General features: G+C 40.0%; 1 protein-coding gene across 1 annotated transcript in view; it reads left to right on the forward strand.

Moving 5' to 3' along the window:
- Positions 1 to 10,740: 10,740 nt before the first annotated feature.
- Positions 10,741 to 13,339, forward strand: part of LOC112107732 (tubulin polyglutamylase TTLL7) — a 79,593-nt gene continuing 76,994 nt past the window's right edge. The window contains exons 1-2 of the mRNA XM_026655545.1: positions 10,741 to 10,807; positions 11,238 to 11,369. Of these exons, the coding sequence (XP_026511330.1) occupies positions 10,783 to 10,807; positions 11,238 to 11,369 (157 nt within the window). The 5' untranslated portion in view covers positions 10,741 to 10,782. The remainder of the gene's footprint in view (positions 10,808 to 11,237; positions 11,370 to 13,339) is intronic.

The following is a 13,339-nucleotide window of genomic DNA, read 5'->3' on the forward strand; positions in this document are numbered from 1 at the left end:
AGAGTCTAGGAAGCCATTTCTATTTTAGAGGCAATGAAGGGCTGCCCTGGATAATAGTTTCATAGAATTATCAATACCTTCTGAAGTAATGGACTGTAGTATGACTGTCGTGTCCATGCTACGTGCTGAAAGAGCGCACAATAAAGAAAACATGAGACAGCCTAAAGTGGTATTTTATATTCGCTTGTGATGGTAGGAATGTGTTCTGTAAATTTATTAGATTTATCAGACACAAGCAGGGTGGTTGCTGGTTTACTTTTAGGGGATAAGTGAAAAATGTACCTTACCAATATTTCTTCTCATTGTTGTGATTACTGACTAAAGCTGGTGTTCCTCAGCATTTCCCTTGCTTTTGACAGCCAGGAGAGATTCTATTCATAAGTCTTGTCAATTAGCACATTTTCTAGTGTTTAATTACATGAGCTTATACAAATAGAAATGGGCATAAGCATGTGCTTTATATCTTCTAGTCTGATTTTAGCTTTTAGTGTACTAATTCTTAGACTGCAAGCAGAATATAAATATGCTTCTCCAAAGTATGCATTTGTCTGGCAGTCTGAAGCATGCTATCACTCTAATGCTAGCCTCAGGGGTAGGGTCAGAGCAAGCCAATAAATAGTCGGGTTGTGCCCCAAAAGTGGTAGACATCTTGGAAGCAATATATATTTTTAAAAGGCTTAACACAACTTTCAACAAAAAAATGTACTTCAGATCTAGTTAAGGGGTTGGGAGAGCCCTTTTGGAAAAGGGATGCATGGAGGGGCAACCATCCTTCAGGGCAATCTTGAAAGGACTAATCTTACTTTTGTGCCTGTTTCTGATCTCTGGTACACTGAGAGTATTGCAGTGTAGTTTATAAGAGCAGTGTTTACTTGTGAAAAGTATACATCATAACATTTGTTACAGCAGAGCTCCTAACTTTCCCCGTTGTGCCCCCTTGAGGACACCTGCTCATTGCCATCAAATATTTTACATGCAAAAACTAACCAACCAAAACAATATAAACACAAAGACAGGACGTACAAAAGATAAGGCTTTCATGAAAATGTGAGCGCTCCAAAATTGCAGATATTGTACGGACTTCTTATTGCCGGTTAATATTTGTGTACACATTTAATGTGTTATATGTATAATGTGTGTGAGTTCCCAAGGAAGTTTCACCTCCAATCAGAGCTCATTCTTCCTTATTTAGGTAACACATCTTTATTTCCCCCAAAACAAGCATTCCTTTCATAACCAAGGTGACAGGTGCCATGTTCCATCACTTTTTGAAACCAGACCGGAATGGTAAAACTAGTCTGAATCTGGATCAGATACTAGTTTGTGCTAAATTATATATAATCTTTCCCCCAAATATACATGAACATCAAGCAATATTTTCTTTTAAGCCTCTGCTTCCAGTATTGCTTAATAGCCATCAGAGTGTTTTGTTTATTAGGAGTTAAACAGGCCTTAGAGGTGTACAACTTTAGAGCCCTTGACTCATGTGGGCTGAAAGGTTACACAGCAGCAATAAGACTTAGTTTAACATAACATTGGCTCATCACATACCTGGATTCATGTGTTATATTGTACTGTCTCACTGTAGCTACAGTATTTAGCAAATGTAGAACAATTTAATATATATCAAACATTCTGAAACTGTTTACTATCTGAGTGTCAATGTGTTACATGAGCTTAGTTGTAGGACCGCACATGACTCAAAATGTTTGAGCTGTGCTGATATGTCAGTTTTTATTCTGATATTACTTTTTTCTATCCATTCTGCTATATTAAACAGGTGAGGATTCTATTCTTTAACTGTAGATAAAAGAGTGGATAACTAGTCATCAGCCCTCTTTTCATTTTTGGCCTGATACAAAGACTGTTGAAGTCAATGGAAAGTCAAGGGGATCTCAGCCAACTTGGGTTGAAAAGCAAAAGACTTTGGATGAGAGAAACTTCTTAAAACAGGAGGTTAACCTGTTATACTCCTGGGGGAATTCTGCACCAAAAAATTAAAATTCTGTGCACAATATTTTAAAATTCTGCATATTTTATTTGTCAATATAATGCAATATAATCACTCTGGTTTCAATTATTTCTGTAATTTATTTAAACTACAATACAATGGATGAAGAATGGGAGTGGGGAGCATTGGAGGAAATCCCCAACCCCCCTTGCCTAATAGTCATGTAGCTAGGTTTGACCCTTTATTAGTCAACAAATATATGCAACCATATGCTCAGTGTTACATCGTAGGAAACTGAAGAGCAAGTGAGGGCTGGGGAATCAAACTGACAATTTATATTGACTACTGGCCATCTCCAGAAAGGTCACGAGCAAACAGTTCATGGAGCACATTTTGATGGGAAATTCTTTCAGTCCAAAAATTTAGACCAGTTCTAATAACTAAAACACCATAAGCATTTGTAAGGCCATACTGTCCTTTACACCACTCTGGCAATGTAAAGGAGCCTTAAAACTTTTACACCTGTTTTATACTCCTGGGGGAATTCACAAAGACAATGGGAACAATTCAGTAAGCAAGCAGGCTGCTACAGTCTGCTCTGAGTGAGGGGACAGAGCCTTCCCTATGCCTTCTCAGAAACACCCCGAAACCCTGCCCCTCCACGCTGAGTGTGCTGCAATAGTGAGTGAGAGAGAGACAGAATGTCTCTCTTTCACATGCATGACTGCCGCCCCCTGGCAGTGATTTATATCTCTACTGGCTGCTCCAGGTGCCCAAACCAACCTGCCTGCACTGCCGGGAAGGGGCATGTGACTGCTCTTGCGCCATTCCTTTGCTTCCTATTCAGAACTCATTTTTCTGTGGGGAAGCAAAGATATCTGCGGGGAACATGAATTAGGCGCACGTGCAGTGATGCAGAATTCCCCTAGGAGAATCTGTTAGTTAAGTTTAATCACTAGAAAGCATGTTGTGATTGTGTTTTATATATAACCTTTTATTTCCAATATCCTTACTCAGTACCTCTTGAACCTTTCTTGTTTTCGCTGTAAATACATTTAAGTGCTGAAGTGCTGGTCCTCAGTTGAATCTTGGATGCTGGTGTGTATATGGTTCATTTGGGGACAGCAGAACAAGTGAGTAGCTAGTGATGGGCTGGATATCAACGGGAACACTTTGAAGGAGTGCACCTATTGTTAACCTTCAAGGCAAAGTGGGCTTTGAATCAGATACCAGACTTGTTTTTTAAGCCTTACTGTGCCTGCTCTGTATTTTTGATTTGAGTGATTTGTTTTAAGATTTCTGTTTATAATCTAGGCTCGGAGACTTTTTGCATAGAATTTCATCATTTGTGGGATATGTTGTTTTTATAATAGCAAAATATCCCTTTTAAATTATTTTGTTGCAGTGTCATGACTTTTTGGCCTCTTTTTTTCCCAACACAGAGTACATCTGGAATGCCCATTTTGGCACATGTGTAGTTTTATTGTACAGATCTAAGTATAGATCTGTAAAAGATCTTTTAAAAGCCATGTAGTTTATACACAAGAACAAAAGCAAGAGCAAAACAGTTATTAAATGGATCCCCTTCATGAAAATTGGCATTTAAATATCAACATGAGAGACAACTCCTATTAATTAGGTAAGGCAGTTTGTCTTCTACCATATCTTCTCAAATACCCCTACTCTCCTCTGTAAAAAAAATAAAACAAAAGGAGAAACAAGTCACCAATCTGAATAAATTTTGGTCACTGCTGACTTGAGCCAGAGTTGAACTGGTTGCTTAGAGGTGAGAGATGCCTCGTGCCAGTCTGAGCCATCTAGTTCCCAACCAGAAAAATTCTACCAAAATTGTACCATTGTGTACACACTGTACCACACTTCCCTTGACTTGAAGTGAAGATGTAATTAACTTGTCACTTGGAAAGAGATATGAGCAAGGGTTCTGAAAATATTCTGTTCTGTTAAAGGGCTATCAATCATGTCAGAGTCATTAGCACAAAGTAAACACTATGGGCTTCACCTTCAAAATTTGGCACTCCTTATTTGTATGTAAGACAGGAAAATGTTTAGGAACATATGCAGAGAGTGACATATAATTAGACATGTATAACATTTAAAACGTGAGAATTAATACATGCATATTTATAACCATTTCTGCACTTCACAACAGGTATAAACTGAGTGGAGCAGTGCACAGTATTCAACTAAACAGTTTTTTAAAGAGCTTCTATTATGTCTATGCAGATTTAGACCCTGAAGGAGTTGCAAGACAAATTTGATAGATATATAAATTAAAGCATGAATGCAGCTAAAATGCCTCTAGAGATTCACTTTAGGACAATAACCCTGAGAAGGCAAAATCCTACAGGAACTGAGTTGGTACATACAGTACAGTAGCAATTCCTTTTGGTCCTTGAAGAAAATAGTTTACATCAAGGTTTGAAAAATAGACTATTTTGGATCTTTGTAAAAAGATTTGAAATCTCTTACAGAAGGACCCTGTCTTAGCTGTAATGGTAAAAATTATGTAATCCATAATCTTGTTATCAAACGACTTATTCTGAAAAGTAATTTAGATACTTTTTTTGAGGAGAACTGGAGAATACATTTGTCTTGGGCTTTTTTTTAGATATATGGCCTCAATAGCAAATCATGCATAAAACATATTGATGGTGACCTGCAGATCTTTTCCATCAACTGCAAGAGATGTGCTGAATATCCTTAGTAGCCAGGCTAAGTGTGGCATTCAGGACAAATTTAGCTCAGTTACATTAGGGTAACTGAGGGCAGAATCTGGCCCTTTAACTAATAAACTTACTTTTTCTCTCTTTGGTTTAGCAGCAACCATCTTGTCTGAAGATACTGACTGTTTCCTAGATGATGGTCTGGCCGCCCAGTGCTGTGATGCCACATCAGCTATGGAGGAACAGTGATCTATTAATCTAGTAACCCGATGATCAGTAATATGTCAGCAGAGTGCTGTGTGGTGAATCTGCTGCTGTTCTTCTGGCTTTGGCTAGAGGTTGATAGGGCAGCTAAGAGGGGAAGGTTCCATGGCAACTGGGAGGACAGTTCGAAATCTGGAGAGACTGTAACTAAGGCAGTTGTTCCTGGTGACTGTCTGGGAATTCTAGGTTGCCTGTGTGCAGCGGGGTCCATTTTGGTTTAAGAATACATAGCATAAACAAATTGGGGAAACTATAGTTTTAATATTTACCAAACTTGCAGAGAGACACTTATCTGACACTCCTATTTGGCAGATTCCCATGGTGATGTGTAGGCTTGGCAGAATTTGTTTTTTATTTTTTATAATTTCAATGGATAATATCAATTTTTTGTTCAAGCATTTTTTTCCCAATTTTTATCTATTTAAATTTAGTTGCATGAAATTATGGGTGTATGTGTCAGACAATTAATGACAGACATTGAAATTTAAAAAATTAAAGCTTTCTAACTGTTAAAACACAAATTGTCAACACTAGGGTTGCCAGGTGTCTGGTTTTCAACTGGGAAGTCTGGTAGAAAATGGCACCAGACAGTGTCTGGTCAGAAACATTGACTGAACATCAAAAGTCCCGTTGCTACCTGCAGGAGCAGGGGCTATGCATAGAGGAGACATGCGGGGGCAAGTGCCCCCCAGATTGGCCTGCCAGGGTGTGGAGAGGGGGTCTGTCCTTCTCCCGCTGCTGTGGGTGGGCTCTCACGCTGACCCAGAGTGGAGCAGCCAGCGAGGGAAGTGGGTGGACCTGCCCCTTCCGCTCCTTGCCCGGGCACGGCTGCCAGGGCTAGAGGCTGAGTGAGCTGGAAATGTACCAGGGGAGTAGAAGGCAGGACCACCCACTTCTCTCATTGGCCACTCTGCTCTGGGTTGGCAGGAGAGCCCAGCCACCCAGTGCAGCAGCTGGGCTGCCTGAGAAAGAGCCTGGCTGTGGGAGGCGATGGTGGCAGGCCGCAGGTAACTTGGTGGGGTGGGGAGAGTGTGGTGGTTCCGGGGCTGGATGCAAGGTGGAGGGGAAAGGAGTGAGCAGAGGCCGGGACCTTGAGGGAGGGGTGGAGCAGGGGGCAGGGCCGCAGGGGTGTTCAGTTTCCAGAAATTGGAAAGTTGGCAGCTCTATCAACATCACATATCAAAATATACAGCATAAATAATATCCTTAAATCAAACTTTGAAGTTCTCATGTAGCATTTTTCTTATTTTGCCTGTCTGTAAACTTTAGTTATCTATGGAAATATTTTTGCCAGTTTGTGTGTGTACAGTGAAATTGATGTTTACTGACACTGATAAAAATTGAATCCTTCCAAGCCTAGTGGTATGACATTATAAATTCATGGAGGATAAGTCCATCAATGGCTATTAGCCAGGATGAGGAGGGATTGTTTCCCTAGTCTCGGTTTGCCAGAAGCTGGGAATGGGCGACAGGGGATGGATCATGTGATGATTACCTGTTCTGTTCATTCCCTCTGGGGCACCTGGAATTGGCCACTGTCAGAGGACAGGATACTGGGCTAGATGGACTTTTGGTCTGACCCAGTATGGCCGTTCTTATGTATCTCCTTGACACCACATTGTCACCTGCTGGGGCTTCTCCTGCAAGCAGAACACAAGTGAGAACTGGGTTTGCTATCCACAAAAAAAAAAAAAAAAGTAGGTATTAGTGCCTAAACAAATGACACAGAGAATATCATTTTATGTTCAGAGAGCACTTATAATGGGAAAGAGAATAATCCTTAGTCAGAATTTGGGTCAGGTAGTACTTAAAATGCGTGTGCCTCACCCATGGAAGAGTGCCCAGGCTAAAACTCCATGAGGTTCCTTGGCAAAGTTTCTTCCAAATTCTTCTGTCAAGGGGTTTTCTTCCCATGGTAGAAGCAGTATGTCCAATCTCCAAATCTCATAGGTAGCTTGAGATCTATGTGAATATGGAGGATGGTTCTGCTGAAGGTTTTTGTGCTGGCTCCAGAGCCCTCAGCAATTCTTACCAGCAGCTTGGGACATACAGCTCCAACAGAGCAAAGAAGCAGCAAGGATCCCACATACAGCTTGAGATCTGCAAGGGGTGGTTTTTTCTGTGCAGTCCCACAGACCCCCAGGCTACATAACAAATCTTGGTGGCACAGCCTCCACACAGCTGCTGGCTTGCCAGTCTCAAGGACCAGTGGCTTGTCAAAAATGATGCACTCTGAATGTATGTTCTCTCTTTTAAATGTGGATTCATGTCAGAAAAGAGGACCTGATAATCCATGCATTAGGAATAATAGTATGGCAGAATTTAGTGCAGATTTAATCATTGTGATCCAGGTGGAAAACACCGATGTATTGATGGTAAACTCTGGGAAGATATTTTCTGTATGTGTGAACTGATTTGGTAGGCGCAGTTTGCCTTCTGATGGTTTTTATAAAACATATTTAATAAAGGGCTACCAACTTGTAATTAGTTGGGATTAAAACAGTATTGTATTAGTAAGGCTGGTGTTTCTCAAGAAGCAATATCAGGCTCCTTATCACTTCCCCAAATTTTCAAAGCCTTTTGCCAGCATAGCTGACGAGCAGCTGCCAAGAATTTGTGTGCGCTTCTTAATTGGTCAACGGAAGTGCTTCAGGTTTGTCTTCCCAGAAATGAAACTTCTCTCTTACTCTGACAATATCCTAAACCTGAGAAACAGATGAAAGTCAGCATGTTACTGTGCACTCAGTGCTATTTTCCCTTAATAGTGGTTTCAAAGAGGCTTTTCTATTGCCCAATGTATAATGAACTAAAATGGAAAAAGGAGTGGGGGCTTTTTAATTTTTGTATGGTATACATTTGGCAGTAGAATCATTGGGCCACCTTCTTGGTTGACTTCACCCAGAACAATCAATTGCCAAAGAGGCACTTTCAATCCAACTGGGGATTTTCTTGCAGAGATCAGATGCTGTAAAACTCTTTTGTGGGGTGCGTGTGAGAGCTACTGTAACTTACATCCCAACCACTTTTGCCAAAATACATTTATATATCAAAATCTATCTAGGCTCTTGGATAAATATAGAGGCAGATCTCAGCCTTGGTGTTGGCAGGTGCAGCTCCATTGATATCAGTGGGGTTGGCTCAGCTAACATCAGAGCAGAATTTGGCCCCAATGGAGTCTCTAATTGGGGCTGGTTATATCCATCTGTTCCTATTATCCCATTGCATTAGTAGGAGTTTTAAGGATAAATCCCCACATTGAATTGAGAAGTGACCTTGCAAGTCAACCCTTTTTTTTTTTTTTCTTATTATTAAAAGTATCCGATGCTGACCTGTCCAGAAAATGATTAAGTACATTATGATTGTATCTCAAACAAAAGGAAGAGGACTCAAAGTTAATATTCTGGGCCAAATTCTGCTCTGATTTGCATCCCGTGCAACTCCCCTGAGCTCATTGATTTCATAGGGTATAAATTAATGCAACACTTGACTGCCACTGGTTTGCTTTTTAGTTTACTTGTGGCTTGAGGAAAGGGCAGTATCAGACTTGATTTCAAGTTTCTGATTTTGTGTCAAAGCCTTCATGTTTTAATATACTTTGTTGTATTTTTGCATTGCTGCATTTGTATGCCTGAGGTATAATGCGTGTGACTTAATATCTGCATATTGCTTCAGCTTTAGAAATCTGTAGTTTGTCATCACATTTATCCTAGACTTAAATCAAATAAAGCAGGAGTGCTTCACATTGTCTTACAGTTATTTTAAAGCATTTGTGCAAATACAACATACTTAAATTATATATAAAGCCATCCCAAAGCACTTTTAACCACATTCATAATTGCATGAAAGAAATTCAAGTACTTAAAAATTATAGAAGCAATTTAAACTATTTGTATTTCCATGCAGAATTCATGAATTTTGGGTCTGAATCACTTTTTGGGGGGCATTTTGCCAAACAAAGCTTTTTTTTTGTTTTGTTTTGTTCTTATAATTTTTTCTGTGATATGGAAGCACAACTGAATGTATGCTGCCAGTGTAGTAAAATATTTAGGGCAATGTTTGATCCTGATTCAGAGTTGGTTTTTTTAAGTTTTTGCCAGGCATTTTGATGTGTTTAGGCAGATTTTTAAAAACACTTTAATATGTGAGATTTCAAATGTTATATAAATACAGTATTCCCAGGCCAAAAATAAACTAAGAAGGAGGTAAGGTAGAAAGTACATATCAGTAATATAGGGTAAAACAAAATAGTACTTTATAAGGTTGTGATTATACCCAAAACAAGCATTAAAACCCAGGAAATTGAGTTATGGTTACCCTTAAGAAATATAAACATTAAAGTATGTAAATGCAGAATTCAGGCACTTAAACAACCTAAACCAGTGGTAGGCAACCTGCAGCCCGTCAGGAATATCCACCGGCGGGCTGCCAGACAGTTTGTTTACATTTGTACGGCCTCCCGCAGCTCCCAGTGGCCACGGTTTGCTGTTCCCGGCCAATGGGAGCTGCGGGAAGCGGTGGCCAGCAAATTTTCAACGGATTACAAGTTCTTACTGAATGTGTATTTCCAAAGAGTCAGTGCAGCTGACATGCTAAGGCAACTGCTAGAAAAATGTTGAGAACAAGGAAGACCTCTCTGTATGACTGCCCTAGATCTTACAAAAGCTTTTGACCTGATCAGCATAAAGGGCGTTTTTCAGTTGCTAGGGAGAATTGACTCTCCCTGCCGCCCCATCCTTAGTTTGAGTCAATCCTTTCATAATGGCATGAAGGCTATAGTCCACTAGGATGATCAATCTGAATCTGCAGCAGCATCAAACAAGTTAAGATTAATGCATGTGTGATAAGGCAGGGCTTCTCCCCAGCTGCCAAATGACTCATTGCTATACCCATGCTCTCTTTGATGCAGTTTTATTATTCATCTTAACAAACAAACACAACAGGTCCCCAGCTCACACTTCACATCTTGAGCTCTCCCTGTCAGCTCTCCCAGAGGACTCTGGCAGTCCTGGTTCCTGCCTCTCTGTGGCTCATTCTACCTGAGCGAGTTCTTTCTCACAGTATCCCTGTTCCCTTCCAGATTTGTTCTCACTGAAACTCCCTTTGACCCTTTATAGCCCAGAAAAAGTCCCATCCCCTTAATTAATGCAATGGGTTACACCTGCTCTGGCACAGGTGTGCTGGACCTACTTCAGTCACAGGGGCCAGTCACCCTGTGACAGCATGTTAGTGTCTGTGGTCCCAGGTTATATGAAACTGATTTAATAAACGTTCAACAAATGGTCTCACTTTTTCCCCCTCATGGTGATGGGAACATGCATAATATTGTACTACATTATTTAAAACCATGAAATTTTCCTGGAACTTACCAGGAATTCAGTGCACTTTGCTGAGGATAAAAGTTCCCAGAGTTATTGAATCTAATAACAAATCATGTAAACATCTTAGATAGACAAACTGTAATAAGTGAAACCTTATAAATCCTTTTCAAAGAACAGACAGCTAAAAAGTTTTTATTCACCATAAATTAAACAGAAAACTACCTTTTGGGATTCTGCATTTTGATGAATAAATTGGCATATTTTTGCTAATTTGCTTACTTTTAGAGGCTTAATCATCAGTTTTGGGTACACACATTGCCAAAAACAAAAGGAAGAAACAGTTTTAAATGTGCCTCTATACAAGTTATGTTTTATCAGTTATTCCTTTATAATCAATCCTTTTTTAATGCAGATACCTGTCTCTTCCATAATTGAGAGTCACCATAATCAGAGATTGAAATGGTATGACACAAGCTTTGAATCATTTGACTTTGAAGGCCTTCATGGTTTTCTGAGAATTTGGAACAGAATTTGGACACCTGGTTCTGTGCAGCCCCATGTTATAATGCCATCCTTGCCTAATGAAGGAGGTAGGCAAATTGATTATAGAACTCTTGTATTTTTAATATGGCTCATTAATGATGGTGTTTCAACATGCTTGTAACTGTTAATCAATCTGAATCAAAGTTTACTAATACGTAACTGACTAGTAATTCGCATTGCTTTTGTACTATGGTTCTTTTAGTTATGGGCATTATTTTATGTATTGTTATCATAAATTGAACAATATGAATTCCATTAGCTTGTATGCTAATATTGTTCTGTGACCAAGGGTGAATTTGTACTGAAAATTAATATTCTATTTTACATTTGGAAGATTCGTTTCAAAATATCATTTAAATGTATCACTTTTGTGTAGTTCGTTTAGTAATAGATGAGTTGGGGTTTGTGAAGACAAGAGATGAAGATGAGACTGCTAATTTATGTATTGTTGATTGTTACAAACATTATTTTTCAAAGATAACCAAGGAACCTCTTGTCTGACTTTGAGTTCAGAACTGCCTTACCAAAGCACAATTAAAAGAAAAGTCAGAAAGAAGAAAAAGAATGGAATCATCACTGCGAACGTTGCTGGCACAAAATATGAAATTGGTAGGAGGCTACAGATTCTTCTTATTTTTAATAGCTACTGGAGTTTGTGAAAAGGGCTGAAATCAGACTGAAGGGGTAAAATAAAAAGTAGAATCAGGAAGGAAAGAGAACTTTCACTGTTGTAGGGCCTGATCCAAAACCTATTGAAGTTAATGGAAAGACCCCAGTGACTTTAATGGAGTTTGGGTCAGGCCCATAGTGAATTAATGCCATTGGTTTTCTTTTTGAACATAGGAAACTTTCTGTGTTGTGTTATAATATATACCTGCTGGTCTTGCATGCTTTGTGCACCCATAAATCCTGTTTGTTACTCAGGATTAAGCCTGTTATTAAAATATCAACAACCAATTAATAAAGCTTTAGGAAAAAATCTCAATTATGAGTTTAGCTAAATAATTTAGAACTTACACCTTTCTTTACTTAATTAAGATTTTAATGTCAAATTCTCTAATCATTACATATAAGTCTCTCTAAGAAACTGATTATGTTCATGCATTTCTTACACTTGAAGCTACTATTCCATTAATTTTATACATGGCCTTCATAGTGTGTGGGAGGGTGGGGGGATACAAAACTAGATTAGTATCAGAGGGGTAGCCGTGTTACTCTGGATCTGTAAAAAGCAACAAAGAGTCCTGTGGCACCTTATAGACTAACAGATGTATTGGAGCATGAGCTTTCGTGGGTGAATACCCACTTCATCAGATGCATATTTCTTAGCTTCAGATTTAAAAATAAAGTTATTGGGAAAAGACATTTTAGCTTTTTGGAGATGGGGGTGACCACTGGTGTTACTTGATGAAAACTGAACAATGACCATGTTAAAAATATATTCTCCTATTCATGTAGCAATCTTCATAGTAGGCTTTCTCCGACATCTCTCCAGAGACAAATGGGCCAGTCTCCAGATACAAAGCATTTCCTTGCCAATGGAGGTCTCCTTAGTGAATGGCTGAGGTAGGAAACCCCGGTCTCCTTATACCTCCATCAAGCTATATTAGCATTTCAGGGAGTGGTCTAGGAGAGTATAAAATTGTTTCTGGACCTTATAGTGATATCTGTGAGGCCTGTTCTGCTTGTTACCCATGTGGACTGATGGTCCAGGATCTTCTACGGGCTCAGGGTGTGAATTGGAAGAAAAAAGGAGTAGTGGAATTCTTCTGAAATCTGTCTGCAAAATAAGCTCCATCCACAGATGATGGTGCATATGATCAAAATATATGTACTCTGCTGGGCTCTGTGGGCTTATTTTCCCTTCATTTGGGGTTCAGATACATCCAAGGGTTCTTCTGCATTCCTTGGGCTTGATTTTCCCCCCTTGGTAGGGCTTCGGTGCTCTGCTGAGCTCTGCTAGGCATATCTCCTTGCTTAGGAAAAGTAAGAGGATGTATCGAGCCAGGACAGGAAAATGAACTATGTCTCAGACTGTAAAATCTTCATAGCATGATTCTCCCTCTCCTTTCTAGCATGCTTTGGTTAGCATTGAAACAGTTGACAAATTTAATTTAGATTCCCAGCGTTCACACTTAACAACCCACTGCAGCTGCACAGTTATGAAGGCTAGGTTCACAGTTGGAATGTAGGTGCCTAACTTTCACTTCAAGTGCCTAAGTCCAACATTTAGGCATAATTGGCATTCAGAAAACCCAGGGCCGGTGCAACCCATTAGGCGACCTAGGCGGTCGCCTAGGGTGCTACAATTTGGGGGGCGGTGACCGTGGCGGTATTTTGGCGGCGGGACCTTCCGCCGCCTCTGTGGGGGGCGGCATTTTGGGGCGGGACCTTCCACCACCTAGGGCGGCAGAAAAGCTGGCGGCGCTCCTGACAAAACCACCACTCAGCTGCTGCCTGTCCCTGTAGGTGCTTAAAGTCTCTAGATACCCACGTTTTCACTGGTAAAATCTTCTAGGTGCCTAAATTTCAGCAATGACCATGTGCGCAGCTACCTAAGTCCTGACACCTCCCAGCAG

This window comes from Terrapene carolina, unplaced genomic scaffold, assembly GCF_002925995.2.
Source record: "Terrapene carolina triunguis isolate 2854851 unplaced genomic scaffold, T_m_triunguis-2.0 Scaffold210, whole genome shotgun sequence".
NCBI classification, from domain to species: domain Eukaryota; kingdom Metazoa; phylum Chordata; order Testudines; family Emydidae; genus Terrapene; species Terrapene triunguis.